The 25993-nt window shown below is 50.0% G+C and overlaps 1 protein-coding gene across 2 annotated transcripts in view; it reads right to left on the bottom strand.

Annotated features, from left to right (window-relative positions):
• ECE1 (endothelin converting enzyme 1) overlaps positions 1-25993 on the bottom strand; it is a 124808-nt gene that overhangs the window by 60572 nt on the left and 38243 nt on the right. Inside the window, exons 1-2 of one of the 2 annotated variants that reach the window (XM_005203070.5) lie at positions 3108-3219; positions 2790-2876 (exon numbers count right to left, since the gene is read on the bottom strand). In XM_005203070.5, the coding sequence (XP_005203127.1) occupies positions 2790-2876; positions 3108-3161 (141 nt within the window). In that variant the 5' untranslated portion in view covers positions 3162-3219. Of the gene's footprint in view, positions 1-2789; positions 2877-3107; positions 3220-25993 lie in introns of those variants that run through there. The other variant, XM_005203072.5, reaches the window with a different exon arrangement.

Genomic DNA, 25993 nt, shown 5'->3' with positions numbered 1-25993 from the left:
TGTCAGCATGTTCAGGCAAAAGGTGGCAAGTTTGGCTGAAAGATGCAAATTGTCATTTACTAGTGTTGGTATTGGCAACTCTGGAGTTTCAGGAACAACAGGCTTCAAAATCTTGAAAAATCAAGTAGCTGATTTTTATAGCTGCCCGTCAAGAGATGGAGATTTGGTGTGCGGGGAAGAGGACTAGATCCATTTTAAAAAGCCTAAAATTGAGGGAACAGTTGTGTTTCTAACAATTGCTCACAGGAAATTATTCAAAAGGCTGGAAGCTGGTCACCCACAGTGTTATGGATACTGGGCCTATTGTCCAATGGTAGCAGATTGAGTAAATGTATTTTTATATATTGGTACCATAAAGTATTATGATATTTAATGGCAGTATGTTTTGGAAGCGTTGTTTCGTTTTTTTGGCTGTACTACAAGGCTTGCAGGACGTTAGTTCCGGGGCCAGGGATCGAACCCCAGCCCTCAGCAGTGAAGGTATCAAGTCCTAACCACTAAGCCATCAAGGAACTCCTTGGAAGTATTTTTAAAACTGAGGTACAGCTGATGTTTCAGAAGTTTCTAACAACACAAAAAAATACTTATGAATTGGCATTAAATGAAAAAAGTAGGACAAAATGTTATGGATGTGGAGTGAGCTCAATTATAATAAAAAATATATATAAGCAAATGTGAAAAACTAGAAGTAGTTATTTCTGAGTGGTGGGGTTATTGTCTCTTTGTAAATATTTTTTATACTTGACTCTTTTTTTCACAAATTAGTATGCAAAATTGTTATACTGGAAAAAATTCCCTGTGATTAAAGACATAAAATTCATAGAAAACTCTGTAAGATGAGACGAAAAGGTTCTCGACTCTTACAAGAACAATCATTAGCTAGTCTGCTTTGGGGAAGTCGTGGAGGTTCAAGGAAAGCTGGGCTGGGTACCTACAGAAATGCCTCCAAATCCTTGGGGCAAGCATTTGGGCTTATCCTGTAGTAAAAGTGGACGATATACCCAGCTGGGTGGTTTGGTGTCGGGGCACCAACACTACATTCCAACCGCATGACAGCTCTGTGACCACAGGAATGTCCCTAACCTCTCTGAGACTCAGCTTGTCATGTGTAACACAGCCACAAGAGCCCTTACCTCACGATCACAAACATAACAATCCTGGCCGGCCCCGAAACATGCACCACAGTCATGTTCTCTTAACTCCCATTGTGCAGATGCAGGAAGAGAAGCTTAGATCGCCCAGGATCACAGGTGGTGTCAGATTCACACCTGGCCGCCCCGCCCCCAGAGCCCCGGGCGCCTCCCCTCTGCCAGGCAGCCTCAGGCTGACGAACGTACTTTGTGGCCTGAGAAAGTCTATACCCATGCGGGCTGCGGCATGGTGATAACAGCTCAGCACAGTACTTTGTTGTGAATTCCGAAATGCTTTTGTGCTGATATATTTAGAACCCTCTGTGAAAGATGAGACTGAAAAAGACGGCTGATTAGATTCTGTTTTGATTCGGGAAGGCAAAAGCGCCTGCCACGGGAATCTAATTTCCTGCTGGATTTAGCCTCTTCAGAAGAGTCCACGGGGAAGTGGCTCTACATAGACCAGGTTTGGTTTCTTACTCCTAGATTTCTAGCTCCAGGGCACCTAAGGCAAGTTGTCTCCCCTTTCAGAGCCTCAGTTTCCTCATCTGTAAGAGGGAGCAGTGGGGACAATAACTCACGGGGCTGCTCCTGAAGGCTCAGTGGGACGGTGTAGGTAAGAGAGTCCCGCTCCAGTGTGTGCAGACCACTCAGGGTCGGGTTTGGACCTCCCCGGGGCCTGCTGAATGAGTGTCAATCAATGCTGTTTCCCTTTACCAGTATCACGATCCCAGCTTCTGAGAGGTGTGTCCGAGCAGGACTGGGGCTGGCAGCCTAGGTTTCCACACAACCTACGCTTCCCCTCTGGGGGCGGCTTGTGAACTGATAGCAGTCCCTGCAGCCGGCCTCCCTGGGTCGGCCTGGCAGAAGCCTCCTCGACTGAGCTGCTCGCCGGGCCTCTGCGAGCCGGTTTTCCAGGTGTCAGGTCACAGGGCCCCCCTGGGCATCCTTTGGAATTCCCAAATTCCTCAGGTCCACCTGTTTCAGTTCACACCCAGCCAGGGTTGAGGTCCTGGTCTGGACTGCCCCAGCTCAGTCCCTCTGGGAGGCAGAGGTGGTGGGCACATTTGAGCCCCAGGGGGCAGAGCCTGGTGGGGGAGGAACTGGGCTTCCCAAGTAGAGGCTGGAAGGGGCAGGGAGAGACGAGCAGAGGCTGGGCTCTAGCCCCCAGGACACACGGAGTTTGGGGGAAGAAGAGGAGGAATGTGGGGTAACGTCCAACAGACAGGGTGACCAAGCACCCTCTGTCTGCCCAGGACTGACAGGGTTCTGGGACTTTCCATGCTACAACTCGGAGGATTTTAGGCTCTGCCTAAAACTCTGGGCAGGTCTCAGCACTCAGGGACTGGCCCCCTCCCTGTGAAAAGAGAACTGGACCAGCTCACCCCTCCAGGATGCTTCTTCCACTTGCCCACCTGGGTTGTAACCCAGTAGCAGGTGGTCCAGAGGGTTTGGGGACGCGTAGAAGTGGAGCGGGGAGGCCCTTTGGGGAGCCCAGCGCCTCAGGGGTACTGCTAACCCAGAACAGGCTTTTCTTAACCCACGGAGCCCAAGGGCTGGCAGGCTGGCACGGGCCCCCTCACCCCCCGGTGTTGGGCAGGATGGCCGGGTCTGCCAGGGCTGAGGGGGGGGGGGCGCGCAGAGCGCCGGGGAGCCTACCTGCAGGTGGTTGGGGTACACGTCGCTCTCGGACAGCGAGTCCACCAGGTCCTCCTCGTCCAGCGTGGCCCGCTTGTAGGTAGACATCTGCAAAGTCAAGTGCAGCACGGACTCTCTTAGCGCCTCCATGGCTCCCACGCCCGAATGGGGAGAACGGGGAAGCGGCCACCCGCCGCCTGCGCCGCCGCCGCCGCGCCCCGCCCCGGCCGGGACACCGGGACCGGCCCACGGCCAGGCCCGCGCCGGGGGAGGCGAGGGGGGTCCCGCCTCCCTCCGCCACCCCCGCCCCTTCCCCGCTTATGCAACCCCGAGCCTCACCCCCAGCGCCGACAGCGCCGCGGCCACCGGACGCGGCGGCCACAGGCTCCGCATGGTGCGCCCGCGACGCCCGCTCCCCGCCGGGTCCCCGCCGCTACGCGCCCGCGGCTCTGGCCGGGGAGGGCCGGCCGTGGGGCTGGGCCCAGCCTCGCACCACCTTCGAGGGCGGAGCCCGGCCCGCGCGGCTCCGGCTCCCTCCCCCGCCGCGCCGGGAGACCGCCCCCCAGAGTCCCCGGGGACACGGAGCCTTCTCCCCCTTCCCAGAGGTCGGGGGGTGGGGTGGGGGTCGGGGAGAGGCGCCTCCCGCTTGCAGGCAGGAAGGGGCTCGCGGCCACCCTTCCTTCTAAGAAACATGAAGTCCTCCTATAAACCGTGGTGGCAGATGCCAAAAGGCAGGTACTAGGAAAGGGCCCCTAGTTTGACCGCAAAGGTCAAGAGAGAAGTTTCTCTCGCCATTGACCCTTAGCTGCGCCAAGAGCGGCCTCCCCCATGGGAGCTAGAAAGATTGGGGGGGAAAACACAGACAGACACACACACACACACACACACACACACACACACACACAGGGGAATAAAAAAGGCATGTGCCTCCCCTCTCATTTCCCCCTTCCTCTAGTTCAGGGGTCTTTAAGCCAGAGTTCAGGATGATCTCAGAGACTTAGAATGAAAAATGTTCTGTGCGCGCTGGAGGGAAGCCCATGCTTGGCTCCAGGCTCCAAGGTGTGATCTTACCCTCAAAACAGGAACGGCTTTGGGGCGAGCTGACAGCCAGGAACAGGACCGTTCCCTCCACCTTCCCTCAGAGGTGGGGCGCTCTGGACACCCGGCTCCCTCCCTGTCCCTCAAGGTCCCAGAAAAGCCTACCCAACAGTTGCCCAAAGGATCCTCCATGTCTGGTAAGACCTGGAACCCCCGCATTTATACACTTTTCCTCAGCTTTCCAGAGCACTCCTGTTCCCTCTCATAGTTGACTTCACAGACGCGTGAAGGAACAGGCACAGGAGGCTGAGGGACACCTGGAGTGACAGTCTCGGTGAGCTCCCCAGGTCTCCTAGCTTCACCTCCCGCCTTCTCACAGCCTGCTCTGCAGCCAGAGCCAGGCTTCAGCAGGAAACTCTGAACCTGTCACCCTTGCTCCCAATTCTGTGGGGACAGTCCCATTACCGGTCCCCCGTGGCCCCTGCCCACCCTGCCCCTTTTCCCACCTCGCTGCCGCAGGCCCCAGCTTCTCCCGCCCTCCCTCTGTTCCCCAGATTCTCCGAGTGTCTCCTGCCCTCGAGACCTTTATAGCACTGTTCCCTCTGTCTGGACATGTCTCTGCTCCTCCCGTGCAGGCTCCTGTTGCAGATAGAGGTCAGCGTAAACGTCACACCCTCAAATGTCCCAGCCACCCTGAGCAGAACCCAAATTATCGATCATGGCAACCTGTTTTACTGCAGTTTGTTACTTATTTATGCTGGTTTTTAACATCTGTCTCCTTCCCCCTCCCCCAAATTGTGAGTTTTATCAGGGCTGGGACCTTGTCTGACACACAGAATCCCCATCGGCTGCCATAGTACAGGCACTCCAAACACTGTTAAAATGAATGCGAGAACAAGTAAAGGAGAAGTGAAAATTACTCTGGGGAAGGGCCTTGAAAGTGCATCTAATTTTGCAATACCCAAGGACAAGGAGAACATGTCTGAGGACCTTCGGGGAGGCAGGGTCCGTGGGAAGAATTTTAATTCTGGGTTCTTCTGCTCCACTCCCCCTGGGTGCAGGACTTCCCATTACCCACTGGAGAAAGAGAAAGGGCCATCGGGCTGTTTTAATTTCACCCTGGGTTGTTTTTTTTTCGGAAACCAGTTACACTAAGTAACAGGTGTTAACTGCCCCAGGAAAAAGACCCTTGAAAAAGAAATTCAAGTCACCAAACACCTTCCATGCCTGGCACGGCAGGCAGCTACTGTTTCCTGGGCGCTTAGAGGGACGAGGTATTTGTCGGTTCTTCTACACTCATGTCTCATTGAAGCCTCTCGCTGTTCGCTCTGAAGCAAGTATCATCGGTCTCTTTTACAGAATCTGAAACCGAGGCTTGGGGAAGTAACTGGCCCAGGTGTAGAGAAGCAATGGCTTCTCCTTCCGTCTCAACTCAGAGATCAGCCCTTCTGGAAAGCTCTCCAGACCAGTCTTGTCTGACCCCAGGCAGCCTCAGGCCTCCTGTGCTGTGTCCTCTGCCTTCCCTGACCCGTCCCCACATCCCACATTTCCTTCTACTGATGCACACAGCACCTTAATTAGGAGAACCTAGAAGGGAGGGCTGGGTCCTGTGAGGCCCTACGTCCCCAAAGGCCTAGAGTGGGACTGGAGCTTCCATGGGCATCTGCACGAAGGTGAGAGGTGAGGGAGGAGACTGGCAGCCCATCCCAGGGGCCAAGGCCGGCCTGTCCATGCAGGGATGACCAGGGAAGCTCACCTACCTCTGGAGTAGAAATCCAAGGAGACCAAGAGCTGTTTATTTTTCAGCACACAAAAGATGAGGGGCCCTTCTTGAGATGCCGCCTGCCCCGGGGCCGGGGAGTGAAACTGAACCCACCTCGTATGTGGGAATGGCTTAGGCGTCTCTGCTCCTTGGGGAGCACCATGGGCCCCAGTCAGCAGGTAGCATTCCAAAGACTGGGCGGGAGAGGCGCTGGGTAGGGGGAGCCCTGTCTCTTACCCGCCCAGTTCTGGGTGGGGCCTTCCAATCACTGTCTTGTTGGGTCCCCACACCCACCAAAGCCCCAGCCTTGGCAGGTATCACTTCCCTTTCATGGGAGATGTGGGAGGGGGCCAGGCACGGAGAGGGGCTGGGCAGAACAAAAGTCTATGCTGAGCCACTGGGCCCCAGCGATTCGTATTCCTCCTGACCCCGGGAAGCCTGGTGCGGTGGGATCTCCACCTCCCACTTCCACTTGGCAGAGGAGACTGAGGATGGGGGAGGCGGCACCCCCCTCCCAGTCCCCCTCAGCCCTCCTGCAGGTCCCCTCCCTGGCTAGAGAGTCAGAGAGCCAGGATGGGAGTCCTGGCTGCCCCAGCCCACCGCACCGCCTCCAGAGAACCTCGGGCGCTCAGCTCGTGGGCAGCAGAGCAGGGCCTGGATTGTGGGGCCTCCTGCTCTTTGTAGAAGGGGAGCTGCTGCTCCAGGCGGGGATGGCATGGACTTCAGGGGTGCTGAGTGGCAGGCCAGCCAGGGCTGTTCTCCCTAACAGCTTTGTTTGTAGTCGTGGGGACACCCACAGCCAGGGAGCTTTAGGGAAAGGGACAAACAACTGCAGCTTTGTGGGGAGATGCTGCCCCGAACTGCACGCTCCTCTCCCGGCCCCGCTGAGCGGTAGATGAGAAGTGAGGGCCTGGAGTTCGTGAGAAGGGCTAGGCGGAGACCAGGAGCGGAGCAGTGGGAACCACGGTCCCCAGATGCATCACAGAGACGGTGATGAAAGACAGACAGATGGAGGGTGTGATGGTGCCCGGCTCTGGAAACCCCACCCTGTGGAAATCAAAGGCCTAGGCTGAAACAGAAACGAGAAGTGTTATAAACGCTCATGTGTTTCTGATGACAAAGGCCTCCAGGCTCAGTGGCACCGGGTGTGACCCCACCAGGTCATCTTTCCTAACCACGTCATCACTCCGATGGCTTTTGTGTCGGTATGCCCAAAGGAGGGGGATCTTCCAAGAAACTGAGAGCTCATCAGAGGCAAAAAAAAAGAGCAACTGTGGGTGAAATTCAGTGAAATTCAGAGGCTTGGGACTCCCTGACCACAGCCCACAAGTTGTTTTCACATTCTAAGTCTCAGCTTCTTAGAGATGCTGCCCTATGGTCAGAGCCCCATCAGTTCTTGCCTTGTGTGCCAGTAATTAGTTGAGAGCTGTTAAATCCTTATATGTACGTGCGCTCAGTCCTGTCTGACTCTATGCAAGCCCATGGACTGTAGCCCTCCAGGTTCCTCTGCCCGTGGAATTTTCCAGGCAAGAATGCTGGAGTGGGTAGCCATTCCCTTCTCCAGGGGATCTTCCTGACCCAGGGATTGAACCCGTGTTTCCTGTGTCCCCTGCAATTGGCTTCCCTGGTGGCTCAGAGGGTAAAGAATCTGCCTGCAATGCAGGAGATCTGGGCTTGATCCCTGGGCCGGGAAGATCCTCTGGAGAAGGGAAAGGCTACCCACTCCAGTATTCTGGCCTGGAGAATTCCACGGACAGAGGAGCCTGGCAGGCTATACAGTCCGTGGGGTCACAAAGAGTTGGACATGACTGAGCGACTCTCACTTCTCTTCCTGCTTTGGTAGGTGGACTCTTTACCACTAGCACCAGCTGGGAAGCCCACCTAATACACGCTCATGTTTTATGCTGCTGCTGCTGCTGCTGCTAAGTCACCTCAGTCGTGTCTGACTCTGTGAGACCCCATGGACAGCAGCGCACCAGGCTCCTCTGTCCACAGGATTCTCCAGGCAAGAACACTGGAGCGGGCTGCCATTTCCTTCTCCGTGTTTTATGTTAGTTAAAAACTTATGTTTAACAAGGACAATAATAGAGTGAGGAAAAGCTCTAGTTCCAAGCTTCAGTTCAGATCCTCACTAATGCCATGTCCCAGCTGTGTAAGCCTGGACACATGACTCAGCCCCTCTGCCTCGGCAGTCTCATCTGTAAAATGGGGATGATAATAATAGCACGTCCCTCATAGGACTGTTGCGACACTTAGTTAATATGAAGTGCTTAGGGACTTCTCTGGCTGTCCAATGGTTAAGAATTCGCCTGCCAATGCAGGGGACACGGGTCCGATCCCTGGTCTGGGAAGATTCCACATGCTGCGGAGCAACTAAGTCTGTGCACTACAGCTACTGAAGCCTGCACTCCCCAGAGACCACCCGCCCCAGGGAGAGACGCCGCTGCAGTAAGGCCCGCGTACTGCAAAGAAGAGTATAGTCCCTGCTCGCTGCAGCTAAAGAAAGCCCGTGCCTAGCAACGAAGACCCAGTGCAGTCAGAAATAAAAGTTTTAAAAATCTAAAACTTAAAAATAAATAAAGTGCTCAGAGCAGTGCTGGGCACACAGCATATCCCCACCAAGTGTTCCCTGTTACTATTTGTACCATCACTACTTACAAGACACAGGGCTCAGAAGCCTCCAATTGATCCCCACCGCCAAACTCCTTAGCTTGACATGCAAGGGCTCCCCTGAACTGGCCCAAACCTGACTCCCCAGACTCACCCTCCACACACCTCTTGGGTATATGGCCGTCACCCTGACCCCTGAGCTATCCCTGTGGGTGCTGACCTCCCAAAAGGAGTCTGCTGAGTCCATGACATCTGTCAGGCCCCAGGCTGTAAGCTGAGGGAGTAGCACTTGCTCCCCACCCTCAAGGGATCTATGACTGATACCCTCTTTCCCAAGTCCCCCTTTTGGGACTTGCCTGGTGGTCCAGTGGCTAAGAGTCTGCATTCCCAATGCAGGGGGCCTGGGTTTGATCCTTGGTCAGGGAACTAGATCCCACGTGCCACAACTAAGGCTCGATGCTGCCAAAAAAATACAAAAGACTATGCTGTCTCCACCACAGCTACTGGTCTCCACGTCTAGCCTACCTTTTCCTCCAGGAAGTCCCCCTTCTCCCGACTCAGAGGGAATCATGCCCATCCCTCTGGTGTACCCCAAGCATAGCATCTGCATTTCATTCAGGCCTTTGTCCAGGTGTCTTCACCGCAGGGATGGACCTGGGGGATGGGCGACAATTACGTTATTTCCCTCCATCCCCCATATCCAGCACAGAACCTGGTATATAGATAACTGGTTAATTTGTATCCAAGATTTTCACTCGGGCAAAGGCATCTGTGACTTCAGTGAAGAAGAAACAGGGTAGAGTTGCTTGATGACAAGTAAAATTCAAATAGGACAAATTTGGGCAAGGAGCATATAGTAAATATATACTATAAAGCATATAGTAAAAATACATAGCCATCGCTCCGGAAGATGACACCAGGTAACACCTACTGCTACTGTTACATGATCTATAACATTGCTCAGTGTCTTTTACATGAGAAATTTCCATGTGATTAATCTCTTTCTTGTTTTAAATATTTATTCATTTGGCTGTGCCGGGCCTTCGTTGCCACACTTGAGATCTTGTCTTAACGGCAGCTTGCAGGATCTTTAGTGGCAGCAAATGAGAAATGTTAGTTGCGGCACGTGGGATCTAGTTCCTTGACCAGGGATCAAACCCAGGCTCCCCTCATTGGGAGTGCAGAGTCTTAGGCACTGGACCCGTTGGGAAGTCCCTCCATGTGATTAAGTCCTTTTTACATTTACCACTAAGTTCCTGGAGGAGTGAACTGCTTCTTAGTTCTTTGATAAGAAGAATCACAGGAATTAGCTGAGGAAGCTCACAGCCAAATCAAGCACTTTTCTGGCCTTTATGTTCAGCTTTGTCCTTGTCCACGTTTTCTGCTCTATTTTCTCTGCTCCTGATTTTTCATTTCTACTGTGTATCATTTGATTGATGTGTTTCAGTTGCAACCCATCATGAATCCTTTTTGGAATAAAGTGAATTTGAAACAACCTGCATCACGAAACATCCCTGCCCTAACTCGATTCTCCTGGGACTGCAGCTTCGATGTATTTATTCAACAGCAGGAATGAAGCAGGAAAGACAGACCTGGGCCCCTGGATCATGTGACCATGTCATTTCCCTCCTAAGGCCTCGGCTTCCTCATCTATAAAATGGTTCAGTATAAAGATTTTTTTTTTAATCTATTTATTTGGCTGAGCTGGTCTTAGGTGCAGCATATGAACTCTTAGGTGTGGCATGCGGGATCTAGTTCTCTGACCAGGGATTGAACCCAGGCTCCCTGCATTGGGAGTGCGGAGTCTTAGCCACTGGACTACCAGGGGAGTCCCTGAAAAGCTTTAATGAGCTGAAACGAACTGCCTGGCACCAAGCATCCCATCCCCAAGTGACTTGGCACTTGGGGGGAAACACGGCAGCCTAATAAGCTGCTTTTGTTTATTCTCCTTCCTCAGCTTTCCCATTTGCTTCTGTACCCGTCCAGATTTCCTGATCTTGGCCTTAGCTCAGTTAACACTGGTGTGAATCTCACTCTGCTGCCGTACTCAAGGCAAAAGCAGCCGTCTTCCTGGGTGATCGAGGCTAATGTCCACAATGATAAGTCCAATTACGGAAGGATAGGATGTACTCCTGACACGATGGGATGCAGATGGTACTTCACCTCTGTGCTTTCCTCCCCAGAGCAATGGCCACGGTCAAGACGAACTTAAGGAGACACAGCAAGTAAACGTGATGGGGTGTGCGTGGTGCGGGGGGGGCTACCCTGGTAGCTCAGCTGGTAAAGAATCTGCCTGCGATGCAGGAGACCCCGGCTTGACTCCTGGCTTGGGAAGATCCCCTGGAGAAGGGATAGGCTACCCACTCCAGTATTCTTTCCTGGAGAATCCCCATGGACAGAGGTGCCTGGTGGGCTACAGTCCCAAATAGTTGGACACAACTGAGCAACTAAGCACAGTACACGCTCGGTGGGATCCTAGAACAGAAAAAGGACCTTAGGCAGAAACTTCAAGAAAACTGAGGGAATTCCCCGGCAGTCAGGTGGTTAAGACTCGGTGCTTCCAATGCTGTGACTCAGGGTTCAATCCCTAGTTGGGGCACTAAGAACCCACAAGCCATGTGACATGGCCAAAAAAAAATTGAAATTTAAAAAAAAAAAAAGGCAAATTAAGGGGCTTCCTTGGTGGGCCAGCAGTTGGGACTCCATGTACCCAGTGCAGGGGGCTTGGGTTCATTCCGTCTCTGGTCCAGAAACTAGGGTCCCGCAAAGCAAGGCCAAAAAATAAAAGGCATAAAGACTTTAGTTAGTAACAATGTATCAGTGTTAGTTCATTAATTGTGACAAATGTTCCATGTCATAGGTAAATAATAGGGGAACCAGGTATGGGGTATAAAGGAACTCTTTTCAATCTTCCCAATGATGCTATACATCTAAAACAGTTCTAAAATAAAATGTTTATTAAAAAAAAATAATTAGCTGCCTCTTGAGAAATCTGTATGCAGGTCAGGAAGCAACAGTTAGAACTGGACATAGAACAACAGACTGGTTCCAAATAGGAAAAGGAGTACGTCAAGGCTGTATATTGTCACCCTGCTTATTTAACTTATATGCAGAGGACATCATGAGAAACGCTGGACTGGAAGAAGCACAAGCTGGAATCAAGATTACTAGAAATATCAATAACCTCAGCTATGCAGATGACACCACCCTTATGGCAGAAAGTGAAGAGGAACTAAAAAGCCTCTTGATGAAAGTGAAAGAGGAGAGTGAAAAAGTTGGCTTAAAGCTCAACATTCAGAAAACGAAGATCATGGCATCTGGTCCCATCACTTCATGGCAAATAGATGCAGAAACAGTGGAAACAGTGTCAGACTTTATTTTTCTGGGCTCCAAAATTACTGCAGATGGTGATTGCAGCCATGAAATTAAAAGATACTTACTCCTTAGAAGGAAAGTTATGACCAACCTAGATAGCATATTCAAAAGCAGAGACATTACTTTGCCAACAAAGGTCCGTCTAGTCAAGGCTATGGTTTTCCCAGTGGTCATGTATGGATGTGAGAGTTGGACTGTGAAGAAGGCTGAGCGCCGAAGAATTGATGCTTTTGAAGTGTGGTGTTGGAGAAGACTCTTGAGAGTCCCTTGGACTGCAAGGAGATCCAACCAGTCCGTTCTGAAGGAGATCAGTCCTGGGATTTCTTTGGAAGGAATGATGTTAAAGCTGAAACTCCAGTACTTTGGCCACCTCATGCGAAGAGTTGACTCATTGGAAAAGACTCTGATGCTGGGAGGGATTGGGGGCAGGAGGAGAAGGGGATGACAGAGGATGAGATGGCTGGATGGCATCACTGACTCAATGGACGTGAGTCTGAGTGAACTCCAGGAGTTGGTGATGGACAGGGAGGCCTGGCGTACTGCGATTCATGGGGTCGCAAAGAGTCGGACACGACTGAGTGACTGAACTGAAAACAGAATAAAAATTTGTTGACACCACCAGAAGCCCAGCAACTCCCAATTCTCAAGGCTCTTTTATACCTTGGTCTCATTTGTGTCTCACGCTGCATCACCCTGTGGAACAAACGCAGGGACCCGTTTCACAGATGGAGACTGAGGACAGAGGAAGGAAGCAGCTTGCCCTTCGGGCAGAGCTGGGACTCCAACCCGGATCCTCCTGACCCTCTGAGATCCTCTTCCTCTTTCCTCATGCTACCATGGGGCCTGGCTCTCTAGGTCGACTTCTATTGGAGACAACAGGCTGCCTGTCTGAGACGTGGGAAATAGAGGAATACAATTGGGGGTGGGGGTGGGGAGAAAGATTGCACTTTAGGCTGGGCGGGCCTGGAGGCCTGAGCATGGAGGGGGAAGGTGAGCGGGAACAAGGGGACAGTTAGGAGTTCAGGGAGGCCTAAAGGTGAGTTAGACCGGAAGGTCAAGGGCACAGAGCTTACACGGCTGCTCACCACCTCCAGGGAGAAGGCTACAGCTCTGCCAGTCAATGAGTCCGTCACCCTAGTCTGGGACCAGAGTCCCAGGCTGGGCTCCCCCTAACATGCTGGCAGCCGGAGACCAGCCCACACATGCAGGGAGCTGGAAAACACTCACCCACTTGGCCTGGTGTTGACTCACCTGCCCGGGGGCCCCAGGAGGCATTGAGAGCCTTCACGGGTTGCCAGTGGACTGCACTCCAGCGCCTGCCGAGGTGGCCAGCCCACACCCAAGTCCAGCTTGGCCGGCAGCCTCTTTACTCCTCAACACAGGCCGCTACCATCCTGCTGACTGTCCAGCCCCCCTGCAAGGCTCCTTCTTCACCTCTCTCCACCATGCCTGCCTGCCTTCATCTCTGCCCCTCTGTCCAGGCCCACTTGGTTCTGCTCTTCCTCTGCCTGGAAGCCATCCCTGATTTAGAACCCCTCACTCCCCCGAGTCCGCCACCCCCACAGCTGGCTCCAGCAGAACTGTTTAAACTAACTGATATGATCCAGTCACTCTCCTCCTCACGAAGGTTCCCTGGAACTGGCAGGTGAAAGCGTGAGTCCTGGTGGGGTTCCCAACCTCCGCCCACCTCTCAGGCTGCTCCTGGATCCTCTCCAGCCTCCCACCGACGCCTGAACCTCAGTAAAATAGGAATAGTCAGGCCCTTAAACACACTGTACTTTCTCTTCCAGGCTTTGGCTTATCCATTGTCTCCTGTCTGGGAGGTTTTTCCTCTCCTCCTTCCCCTGTCTAACCCCTCAGCTCAGATGCATCTTCCTACAGGCAGCCTTCTCGGACTTTACTGTGATCCCTGAAGGCAGCTATACAGGCTTCTAGCATCTCAACCCAATAGAGTGACCAGCAGCCAACTGCAGCTGTGTGACCTTGACAGAGCTTTCTATACTTTCGTTTTCTCTTGAAAATGAATGATTTTGATATCTGCTTTCAAATGATTGTGATATCTGCTTCATAGGGTCTTTATGTGTGCCTGCTAAGTCACTTCAGTCGTGTCCAACCCTTCACGACCCTTTGGACTGTAGCCCACCAGGCCTCTCTGTCCATGGGATTTCTCAAGCAAGAATACCAGAGTGGGTAGCTATTCCCTTCTCCAGGGGATCTTCCAGAACTAGGGATCAAACCCAGGTCTCCCGCACTGCAGATTCTTTACATCTGAGCTACCAGGGAAGCCCAAGGTCTTTGTGTGCTATCTGTGTCCTAAGTCACTCAGTTGTGACCAGCTCTTTGCGGACTGTAGCCCGCCAGGCTCCTCTGTCCATGTGATTCTCCAGGAAAGAAGACTGGAGTGGGTTGCCATTTCCTCCTCCAAGGGATCTTCCTGGCCCAGGGATCAAACCCGTGTCTCTTTCAGCTCCTGCATTGGCAGGCAGGTTCTTTACCACTAGCGCCTCCTGGGAAGCCCCAGGGTCTTTATATGCCTTAAATAAGATGCCTAAAGTCTTCAGTCCAGTGCCTCGCAGAGAAGTAGAGTTCAGGAGATGTTACTGTGTGGGCGGGGTTCAGAAAGGGCTGGCTCTTCACACTGAAGATGATGGAAGATGGGAAGGGGAGGAACTACGAGGACCCATGACATGCCAGGCACCGTGCTTTAACTTGACATTACACAGTGTAATTTAACTTCAACTCCCAATTACACAGTGTAAGACAACTGTAGTACAAGAAGGGTCAGTAACTTGCCCCAGAGTCACACAGCTGGTAACTAACAAAGCCTGGGCTGCAGCCCAGATGTATCTATGTGCAAAGCCCATATGACAAATATGACGGCAGCACCAACCTGCTCCATCCTTACCGCTTCAGGCACCACCTCTAGGTCAGGTCAAAGGGGCTGAGTTGTCCACTTCTTTTTTTTTTGGCTGTACAGTGTGGCATGTGGGATCTTAGTTCCCTGATTAGGGATCAAACCCGCATGCCCTGCATCTGAAGCACGGAGTCTTAACCACAGGACCACCAGGGAAGTTGCAGGGGCCGAGTTGCCCGCTGTTATCACCAAGCCGTCAGGTATTGAGGCTGACCAGAAACCAGGAGCAGGCCCTAAGCTGTGCAGGATGACCAGGCTGGGTAAGTCTCAGGCTGGGAAGACCAAACGCGCCTGAGCAATTGCTGATCTAATCACATAAAACCTAGGACAAAGTTAATCCGCCTCACTTGGTGACATTTATAATGGTGATGATTGAGCCGCCTAGTCATTAGGTTCAAGCAGGAAGCGGTTCATGGAAATAGCTGTAATTACTATCTGTGTTACACAGGTGGGCGGGAGAGGGGTGGGGAGAGGAGGAGGAGGAGGAGGATGCGGGTGGGGCAGGAAGCTTTGGGGATCCCTCGGATCCCTGAACTGAGGGTGGCCAGGGCTCTCGGTTTGCGCCAGGCCCTGGGCAGACTTACTCATGTGGATGATCCTGTTTAGATTTCACGATAAACTCCATGATGTGGCCCTATCACTGCTTTTCGAGGGAGAGGGAACAGGCTCAGAGAGGTCCGTTCACGTGGGCAAAGTCACACAGCCAGTGAAGAACAGAGCCAGGCTCCATACAGGCCTGGCTCGTCTCCATCTGCAGTCCAGAGATGTCCTGGACCATGGGAGGTAACCAGGGCTTGCCGCCAGGAGTCAGAAGATCTATATTCTGGACCCATTTCTGCCACTGCCTCACCCTGGGCCTCGGCAAGTGGTTTTCCTTCTCCAAGACAAAAAGAGCTACGCCTGTCAGGCTGGGAGTGTCTGGAAGTGTGACCTTGGGAGGCAGGGCCCTTGACCACCTGAGCCTCAGTGTTCCCATCAGTAAGATGGAGACAGCTATTGCCCTCAGGGTTGAGAGCATTAAGTAAGTTAGGAAACTTGGAACATGCCTGAACATTATCATCATTTATGGGAAAAGCACATGCTTTGGAGTCAGTTTTTCTGTAAAATGGGGAAGTAGTTGCTGATTTAAACAGCGGTTTGAGAGCATATGTATTTTTAGCCCTGTAGAGTCCTTTATTTACTACTGGTATTTTCAGTTAACACATCCAATTTTATTTTAATATTTTCAAAGTACAATTGACCTAAACACTGTTATTACTAGTTCCTACAATATAATGATTTGATATTTCGATACGCTGCAAAATGATCACCATAATAAGCCTAGGTAACATCAGTCACCATGCAAAATTATCACAGTGTTACTGACTCTTCCTCACCTTACACACTTCATCCCCCAGACTCATCCGTCACTGCAAGTTTGTACTATTAATCGCCCTCTCCTGTTTCACTCATTTCCCCCATTGCCTCCCCTCTGTATGAGCAAACCACCTGTTTGCTCTCTGTATCTATGACTCAGTCTCTTTTGGATACATTTATTCATTTTTTAAAAGATCCTGTATGTAAATAAAATCACACTGTGTTTGTCTTTCTCTATCTGACTCATTTTACCGAGCGTAATACCCTCTTGATCCATCCATGTTGTCACAAACGGCAAGATTTCATTTTTAAGGTATGAGTAATAGCCCATTATATATATATACATAAATATATATACACATATGCGTATATATGTGCCACATCTTCTTTATCCATCCAACTATCAATGGCTACTTAGGTTGCTTCCATACCTTATTTTAAATAATGCTGCAATGAACACTGAAGTGCATATATCTTTTCCAAATTAGTGTTTTTGTTTTCTTCAGAAAACTATCCAGGAATGGATAACATGGTAGGTCTATTTTTAATTTTTTGAGGAAGCTTTGTGCTATTTTTCATAGAGGCTACACCAAATTATATTGCCACTAACCGCGCACAAAGGTTCCCTTTTCTCCACATCCTTGCCAACGTTTATTTGTTCCCTTTTCTATAAAAGTCATTCTGACAAGTATGAAGTGATATCTCACTGTGGTTTTGATTTGCGTCTCTTTGATGATTAGTGCTGTTGGGTGTTCTTTTCGTAAGTCAGTTGACCAGCTGTATGTCTTTGGAAAAATGACCATTCAGGTCCTCTGCCCGTTTTTTAAGCCAGTTGTTTGCTTTTTTAATGTTGAGTTGTATGAGTTCTTTATATATTTTGGTATTAACTTATCAGATACATCACATGCAAATATTTTCTCCCATTCAGTCTGCTGCCTTTTCATTTTACTGGTGGTTTCACTGACTGTGCAAAAGCTTTTCACTTGATGTGTTCCCAACTGTTTATTGACTTTTGTTTCCCATGCCTGAGGAGACAGATCTAAAGATTACTCCTAAAAAAATGTCAAAGGGCATACTGCCTATGTTTTCTTCTAGGAGTTCTATAGTTTCAGGTCTTACATTTAAATCTTTAATACATTTTGAGTTTATTTTTTGTACACAGTGTGTGAGAAAGTAGTCCAGTTTGATTCTTTTGCATGTCCAGTTTTCCAACACTGTTTATTGAAGAGCTTGTCTTCTCCCCCATTGTATATTCTTGCCTCCTTTGTCATAGATTAATCGACCGTTAAGTGTGGGCTTCTTTCTGGACTCTCAACTCTGTTCCACTGATGAGTGTGTCTCTATTTGTGTCAGTATCACATTGTTCTGATTATTATAGCTTTGTTATAGCTTGAAGTCAGAGAGGATGACATCTTTAGTTTTGTGCTTTTTTTCCCCAAGATTATTTTGACTATTTGGGGGGGTCTTTTGTATTTCAAGACAAATTTCAGAATTATCTGTCCTAGTTCTGTGAAAATGCCACTGGTATTTGGACAGGCATTTCACTGAACCCGTATATTGCTTTGAGTGGTATGATCATTTTACCAAGAGTAATTCTTCCAGTGCATACGCATAGTGTATCTTTCCATTTTTGATGTCTTCTTCAGTTTATTTCTTCAGTGTCTCACAGCTTTTAGTGAACAGGTCTTTCACTACCTTGGTTAAATTTATTCCTAGGTATTTCACTTTGGGATGCAATTGTAAACAGGATTGTTGTCTTAATTTCTTTTTCTGATAATTCATTGTTACTGCACAGAAACACAATAGATTACTTAATATTAATTTTGTATCATGCAGCTTTACTAAATTCATTTATTGGTTTTAATAGCTTTTTTTAAATGAGATCTTCTATATATGGTGTTATGTCATCTGCAAACAGTGATAGCCTTATTTCCTTGGATTTCCAGTTTGGATTCCTTTTCTTTTTCTTGTCTGACTGCTGTGGCTAGGACTCCCAATACTATGTTGAATAAAAGTGGTGAGAGTGGGTATTCGGTATTGTTTCTGATCTTAGAGGAAATGCTTTCAGATTTTTACCATTGAGTATGCTGTTAGCAGTGGGCTTGTCATATGTGTCTTTTTTTATACTGAGATATGGTCTCTCTATACTCACTTTGTTGAGATTTTTTTTTTTTAATCAAAAATGGATGTTGAATTCTGTCAAAAGTTTTTGGGGAAAAGGGGACAACAGAGGATGTGATGGCTGGATGGCATCACGGACTTGATGGACGTGAGTTTGAGTGAACTCCGGGAGTTGGTGATGGACAGGGAGCCCTGTCATGCTGCAGTTCATGGGGTTGCAGAGTCGGACACGACTGAGCGACTGAACTGACTGACTGACTGATTGAGATTATCATGTGGTTTTTATTCTTCAGTTGGTTAATTTGATGTATAACATTGAATGATTTGAAAATATTGAACCATCCTTGTATTCCTGGGATAAATCCCACTCAATCATGGTGTATGATCCTTCTAATGTATTGTTGGATTCAATTTGCTAATATTTTGCTCAGGATTTCCTGGGGAAGGGAGCTGTTCTGGGTCTTTCTTGCTGTGTGGGCTCTTGTCTAGTGATGGTGAGCAGGAGCCACTCTCTAGTTGCGTCTAATCTACTGTTGATTCCTTCTACCTCATTTTTAATTCTGGTTATTGTATTGTTCCACTTTAAAAGCAAAGGAGAAAGGGAAATATATACCTGACTGAATGCAGAGTTCCAGAGAATAGCCAGAAGAGATAAGAAGGACTTATTAAATGAACAGTGCAAAGAAATAGAGGAAAACAATAGAATGGAAAATACTAGAGGTCTCTTCAAGAAAATTGGAGATATCAAGGGAATATTTAATGAAAGGATGGGCATGATAAAAGACAGAAATGGCAAGGACCTAAAAGTAGCAGAAGAGATTAAGAAGAGGTGACATAAATATACAGATGAACTACACAAAAAAAGTCTTAATGTCCCAGATAACCACAATGGTGTGGTCGCTCACCTAGAGCCAGACATCCAGAGTATGAAGTCCAATGGGCCTTAGAAAGCATCACTACAACTAATGGAGGTGATGAAATTCCAGCTGAGCTACTTAAAATCCTAAAAGATGCTGCTGGTTTTGTGCTGCACTCAATATGTCAGCAAATCTGCAAAACTCTGCAGTGGCCAGAGGACCGGAAAAAGTCAGTTTTCATTCCAATCCCAAAGAAGGGTAATGCCAAAGAATGCTCAAACTACCATACAACTACACTCATTTCACATACTAGTAAGATTATGCTCAAAATCCTCCAAGGTGAAGACAGCAGTACGTGAACTGAAAACTTCCAGATGTACAAGCTAGGTTTAGAAAAGGCAGACAAACCAGAGATCAAATTGCCAACATTCACTGGATCATAGAGAAAGCAAGGGAATTACGGAAAAACACCTACTTCTGCTTCATTGACTACACTAAAGCCTTTGATTGTTTGGGTCACAACAAACTGGAAAATTCTTAAAGAGATGGGAATACCAGGCCACTTTACCTGTCTCTGAGAAATCTGTAAGCAGGTTATGAAGTAACAGTTAGAACCTTACATGGAACAGTTGACTAGTTGAAAACTGGGAAAGGAGTACATCAAGGCTGTATACCGTCACCCTGTCACTTATATGCAGAGTACATCATGTGAAATGCCGGACGGGATAAGGCACAAGCTGGAGTCAAGGTTGCTGGCAGAAATATCAATAACTTCAGATATGCAGATATCAGTCTAATGGCGGAAAGTAAAGAGGAACTAAAGAGTCTCTTGATGAGGTTTCATGAGAGTGAAAAGCTGGCTTAAAACTCAACATTCAAAAAACTAAGACCATGGCATCCAGTCCCATCATTTCATAGCAAATAGAGGAGAAGAAGTGGAAGCAGTGACAAATTTTCTTGGGCTCCAAAATCACTGTGGACAGTGACTGCAGCCATGAAGTTAAAAGACGCTTGGTCCTTGGAAGGAAAGCTATGACAAACCTAGACAGCATATTAAAAAGCAAAGATACCATTTTGCCAACAAAAGTCCATATAGTCAAAGTTATGGGTTTTCCAGTGGTCAGGTATGGATGTGAGAGTTGGACCATAAAGAAGGCTGAGTGCCAAAGAATTAATGCTTTTGAAATGTGGTGCTGGAGGACTCTCGAGAGTCCCTTGGGCTGCAAGGAGATCAAACCAGTCAATCCTAAAGGAAATCAACCCTGAATATTAATTGGAAGGACTGATGCTGGAGCTGAAGCTCCACTACTTTGGCCACCTTATGCAAAGAGCTGACTCATTGGAAAAAACCCTGATGCTGGGAAAGATGGAAGGCAAAAAAAAGAATAGATAGGGTGGCAGATGATGAGATGGTTAGGTACACCACCGACTTAATGGACATGAATCTGAGCAATCTCCAAGAGACAGTGAAGGAGAGCGGAGCATGGTGTGCTGCCATCCACGGGGTCACAAAGAGTCGGACACAACTTAGTGACTGAACAGCAATCGTATTGTTCAGTTGGTTTCTCTTTCTATTTTCTAATTCTTTCTTAAACTTCTGTGTTCATCCATTCTTCTCCCATATTTATTGAACATCTTTATGACCATTTCCTTAAATTTTTTATTGGATAGATTGTCTATCTCCGTTTCATTTAGGTCTTCCTCCGAGGTTTGTTGGTAAAGCATCTGTTTGCAATGAGGGAGACCTGGGTTCAATTCTTGGGTCAAGAAGATCCCCTGGAGAAGGGAATGGCAAACCACTCCAGTAATATTGCCTGGAGAATCCCATGGACAGAGGAGCCCGGTGGGCTGCAGTTTGTGGGATCACAAGAGTAGGACACGCCTGAGCGCTCCCTTTCTTTCTTTTCTTTCTGGGGTTTTACCTTGGAACATATTCCTCTGTTGCCTTGTTTTGCCTAATTTCTGTTTTTATTTCCATGTATTAGGTAGGTTGATTACATTTCCCAGTCTTTGAAAAGGTGGCCTGTTACGGGAGACGTCCTATACGTCAACAGAACACTCCCCACTAGCCCCCAGAGCCATATGGTGACCCCCTGCATGGGCTGTGTGAGCCCTTTGGTGTGGTAGAGCCAGTTACTATGGGCACACTGGTAGGTGAGGGCCCATTTGGCTGCCAGGCCCCACCTTGTGCAAGGGCTCCTGGCCTGCTGGTGCGTGGGCCTGCGTCCTGTCGAGCCGTTTGTTTTTGAAAACTTAACACTGCAACCCAAAATACAAAACAGAGAAGTGGAGCTGCCACTCACGCACTCAGTAACCCTGCCTCCTGACCCCGGGTCTGCTTTCCTCACAGGTTCTGAGGAATGGAATTTGAAAATCCCTCATCTCTGTTTCGGAGAAGGCAGTGGCACCCCACTCCAGTACTCTTGCCTGGAAAATCCCATGGACGGAGGAGCCTGGTAGGCTGCAGTCCATGGGTTCGCTAAAAGTCAAACACTACTGAGCGACTTCACTTTCACTTTTCACTTTCATGCATTGGAGAAGGAAATGGCAACCCACTCCAGTGTTCTTGCCTGGAGAATCCCAGGGACGGGGGAGCCTGGTGAGCTGCCATCTATGGGGTCGCACAGAGTCGGACACGACTGAAGTGACTTAGCAGCAGCAGCAGCATCTCTGTTTCTCTCTGAGAGCTAGTGGCTCTAAAGCTCTGATATCAAAGTGATACGGATGCAGGAAACAGGGTCTGGGGCTGGAACGGTGCTTGCCCAGTGAGGTTGGGTCCATGGTGGCAGTGGGACAGGCTGGGCCACGGTGATGGCAGAGTTCACTGGGACCTGCTGGCTGTCACCACTCAGGTTAGATAACTCTTTCCCCAAGAGGTGACTGAGAAGCAGGAGAAAGAGCACGGGTCTTGGAATCAGGTGGATGGACCCACATTCCAGCCTCGGTCAACCCGCACCACCTCTCTGGGCCTCAGCATCCTCAAGTGTAAGATGGGCATAAGCACACCATCCTCCTCTAGTGACGCCAGGAGCAAACGGAGTCACGTGCACGCAAAAGCTTTGGAAATATGAAAGACTGCCCCCGCTTAATATTTGCACATATTTCTGGCAGATTCTTTTCCATTCCTAAGAACGGAGTCTGGAGTCAGATTACGTCGGTTCAGATCTCAGTGCCACCACACGCTGGTGGAGGGTCCAGGGTCCGGCTGCCGAGCCCACTGCCTCCTGTATAAAGTGATGGCACGATGGAAGGGCTTAGCACGCGTCTGGCACACTGTAAGCGCTCAGTGTTTGCTGCTCTTGGCAGAGGGTGGGAACTAATGACAAACTTGCCCCCTAGTGCCTTCTTCCAGTGTAGACATAGCTGAAGAGGGCCGAGCGGCTCCTCTTAACCCTCTAAAACATGACCCTCACAAGCTGGAGTTGAGATTTTTTTGGTTCTGCAGTAAAGTGTGGATCAAGCTTTCCTGGGCTACACTTGGAACATGTCTGTCCTCTGTCCTTAAAAGTTCAATTCAATTCAATAGGTGTTTCCTAGAGATTCTGTGACGCCTGTTTACTGAGCACCTATCATATGCCCTCATCACAACCCTGCATGGTAGGTAGCACAGTACCCATTTGACAGATGAGGAAACTGAGGCTCAGAGAGGTGACGAGAGGACCTCAAGGTCAGGCTGCTCCTTCAAAATGCACAAGACCTGGAGCCAGACCCGGAGGGCTCCCCTGTGTGTGGGGGGGTGGGCTGCTGGAAGGTTTGTGAGGGCTCTGGGGTACCACCCACGTTACGTGGTGTTTTGGTCTTACTCAGGAAACATCCTTGACCTTAGGGGACCCAGCTGCTTGAGAAGCTGAGCTCCCCAAAGCCCAGTCCGTGTTACCTTATGCAGGATGTCCTCCTTCCCCAATCCTGCCCCCTCACCTCACCCCTGTTCCGGCCCACAAGCCCATGGCCCTTTGCTATGTACCAGAACGGCGGTGAGCACTCGACATACATCACTCGTTCAACCCACCAACTTTCTGGCAGGGGTGTCTACCTCTCCGAGCACTGGCTTTCTCACTGGTAATACCGGGGATAATAAGAGTACATCTTCCAAAGCAGGTGTGATGATCAAACTGGAGAAAAAAGAAATGATGGCAAAAGCTTCTTTCAAACAGGGCCGGCCCTGGCTCAGTGACATAGACAGGGGCCAGAGGGGAGGGTCTGGCCTCCCTCTGGCACGTGCCTCAGGCTTCTGGAACGCTTGCCTGCTAGCGACCACAGACCTCCTTGTCCCACAGCTCTGGGTCCTGAGGAATGTGGACCCAAATGGAGCAGAGAGAGGGCAGGATGGGGAGCCGGAAGTCCAGGTCTGGGTCCTGGCGGCTCCCTCTCTGGGCCTCAGTGTCCCCACCTGCAGAAGCACTAGGGGAGAATGGAAAGGCAGCATTGTCTGTCCTTGTGATCCCTACCTTTCCCTTCCTGACCTTCCCCAGGAGACAGGCCTGTGTGAGCGCAGCATCAGCAGGTGGGGATACCGCAGCCATCAGCTCCCTGCAGCGGCGGCCTGGCCTCACCCCGGGCTGGCAGGCTCACTCTGCGGCTGGCACCTCCTCCAAGGCCCTGTCACCCTCTGGGCCTGGGCCCTCCCCCTGCCAGCTTACTGCAGCTTCTGTCCGCACTTGCCCAGCGCTCCCAGATACCCTCAGCCAGGCTTCCAGCCTGCCAGCCCCACCCCTGGCTGCTTTCCCAGCAGTTTTAAAAACTAGGGCTCCACCAGCTGACAGCCAAGGTGCCTGGACATGAAAACGGACTGTGCCAGGGCAGGTGGGCCCAGCAGGTGGGGCCCCAGCCTCTGGCTCCCTCATTCAGGGTGGGAGTGCTCTTGGCTGGCCAAGCTGCACCCCGAATGGCATAACCATCCCTGGGGAGGCTTTGCCTTCCGCCCCCGCTCCTCAAGGGGCAGGGCGTGTAGTGCTTAAGAGGTGGGACTCAGAAAGCAGACAGTCAGGGTTTGAGTGCCAGCCAAGTACCCTGTAACCTTGGGCGAGCCCCGTAATCCCTCTCGTGGCTCAGTTTACTCATCTGTGAAATGGATGTATTAATAGATTATTAAGAGGATTAGAGGACTTAATAACATTGAGTACTTAAAACAGGACCTGGAGCCAAGGGCCCACTCCACAAGTATCAGACAGAATGGTAACTTAACATCCTGATGAGCCCAAGGCAGAACTCACATCCCTGCAGTCCACACGGCAGGTCTGACACAGATGTGAATTACCTGGCCCGCAATGTTGTAACACATTTTGAAATGCCAACATTAAGGAGATTTTACATGAAAACCAGTATTTTCAGCTTTCCTTTAAAAAAGACTTGGCAGAAGGGGAAAAAAAAAAAAGGATTAAAAAAAAAAGACTTGGAAGTGCTGGGCCCACATTCTCAAGTAGCCACAGCCAGCTCGAGCTGAAGAGTGGCTGCCCCCTCTGGGCCGGCCACAAAGCCCCAGGCCCCTGTGGACCCCATCCCTCCCCGCTTTCTGGTCTCCTCCTCACTGCGACCCAGGCTCAACTGCCTCTTTTCATCATCCTGGAGTTCTGTGTCTCCAACAAAGGGAACTATTTCTTAAAACCTTGTCTCAGTCAAAAGTGCAAAAATGATTGCTGTCAGGCTTAAAAACAGGCAAAACTAATCTATGGTGACAGACGTCAGCACAGCAGTTGCTCTGAGGACAGGACTTACTGGAAAGGAGCATGAGGGGGCCGTCTGGGAAAGCGGAAATATTCTGGAAGTGTCCTCTATCTTGATGCCACCGGGGTTACACGGGTGTCGACAGTTGTCAAAACTTGTCAAACCGCTTGCTTCTGGACTGTGCAATTTTACTCTATATACCTTACGCCTCAACAAGGGAAAAAAACGGGAAGACTGCACAATGGGTTAGGAAGGTCTTGCATTTCAGAGAAAAGAGTGACTGACTCCTTTGTGGGTGTGAAGCAAACACCTGTGAGTTTAATATACTGACAACTGGGAAAGGAGACAGACCCTAAGCTGCCCCCTGGGAAATCAACACGGTCCTCATGCTCACGTTTGAGTCTGAGACCTACCATCCGATGCCATGAATGACTGCTCCTCAGAGGACTGTCACACCCATAACGTCAACCCAGTAGCCATGAGCCGCATGTGGCCACTGAAGTTAAAATTAAGAATTCAATTCCATTTAGAAAGATGGTAACGATGACCCTATGTGTGAGACAGCAAAAGGGACACAGATGTAAAGAACAGACTTTTGGACTCTGTGGGAGAAGGCGAGGGTGGGATGATCTGAGAGAACAGCACTGAAACATGTATGTTACCATATGTGAACTAGATCGCCAGTCCAGGTTCGATACATGAGACAGGGCGCTCAGGGCTGGTGCACTGGGATGACCCTGAGGGATGGGATGGGGAGGGAGGTGGGAGGAGTGTTCAGGATGGGGGACACACGTACACCCATGGCTGATTCATGTCAATGTATGGCAAAAACCACTACAATATTGTAAAGTAATTAGCCTCCAATTAAAATAAATTAATTTTTTAAAAAAAGAATTCAGTTCCACATTTGCACTAGTCACATTTCAAGTGCCCAGTAGTCAGACATGGTTAGCAGCCACAGATGTAGCACAATTCCATGTCACAGAGCTCCAGGGGACAGCGTGGGGTAGCTGGCTACGTCGCTGGGCTAAGCTCTGGTTCCCCGGCCAGGGCAGGCACTGTGATCACCGGGCAGTGTCTGACACAGAGTAGCTGTTCAGTAACTGAGCCGAGTGAATGAATGAATGAAACAGAAGCAGCAAATGGCGAGACCTGGGTTTGAACTCTGCCTCTGTCCACTGCCAGCACAGGGCCTCCAGCAAACCTCCCCTCGGAGCCTTGGTGTTATCTGTGCAGATGGCGACGTACCGATCTCTCCCTCCCTCCTGGGACTGGGCGCCGCTTGGGGTGCTCAGAGGCCCGGGAGCCAAGAAGAGACCTGCAGGAGGATGGATCAGTCAGCAATCCCACCCTGAATTCTAGAACAAGAGGGAGGCATGGGCGTGGTGGGAGGCGCGGGTGAGGACATTTCTGCCTGTTAGACTCGTTTATGGGGGCCTTCTCTGGCGGTCCAGCGGTTAAGACTCTGAGCTTCCAGTGCAGGGGGCACAACTTCAATCCCTGGGTGGGAATCTAAGATTCTACATGG

This window comes from Bos taurus, chromosome 2 (genome assembly GCF_002263795.3).
Source record: "Bos taurus isolate L1 Dominette 01449 registration number 42190680 breed Hereford chromosome 2, ARS-UCD2.0, whole genome shotgun sequence".
Classification (NCBI taxonomy): domain Eukaryota; kingdom Metazoa; phylum Chordata; class Mammalia; order Artiodactyla; family Bovidae; genus Bos; species Bos taurus.
This window is presented reverse-complemented; position numbering and strand designations above follow the sequence as displayed.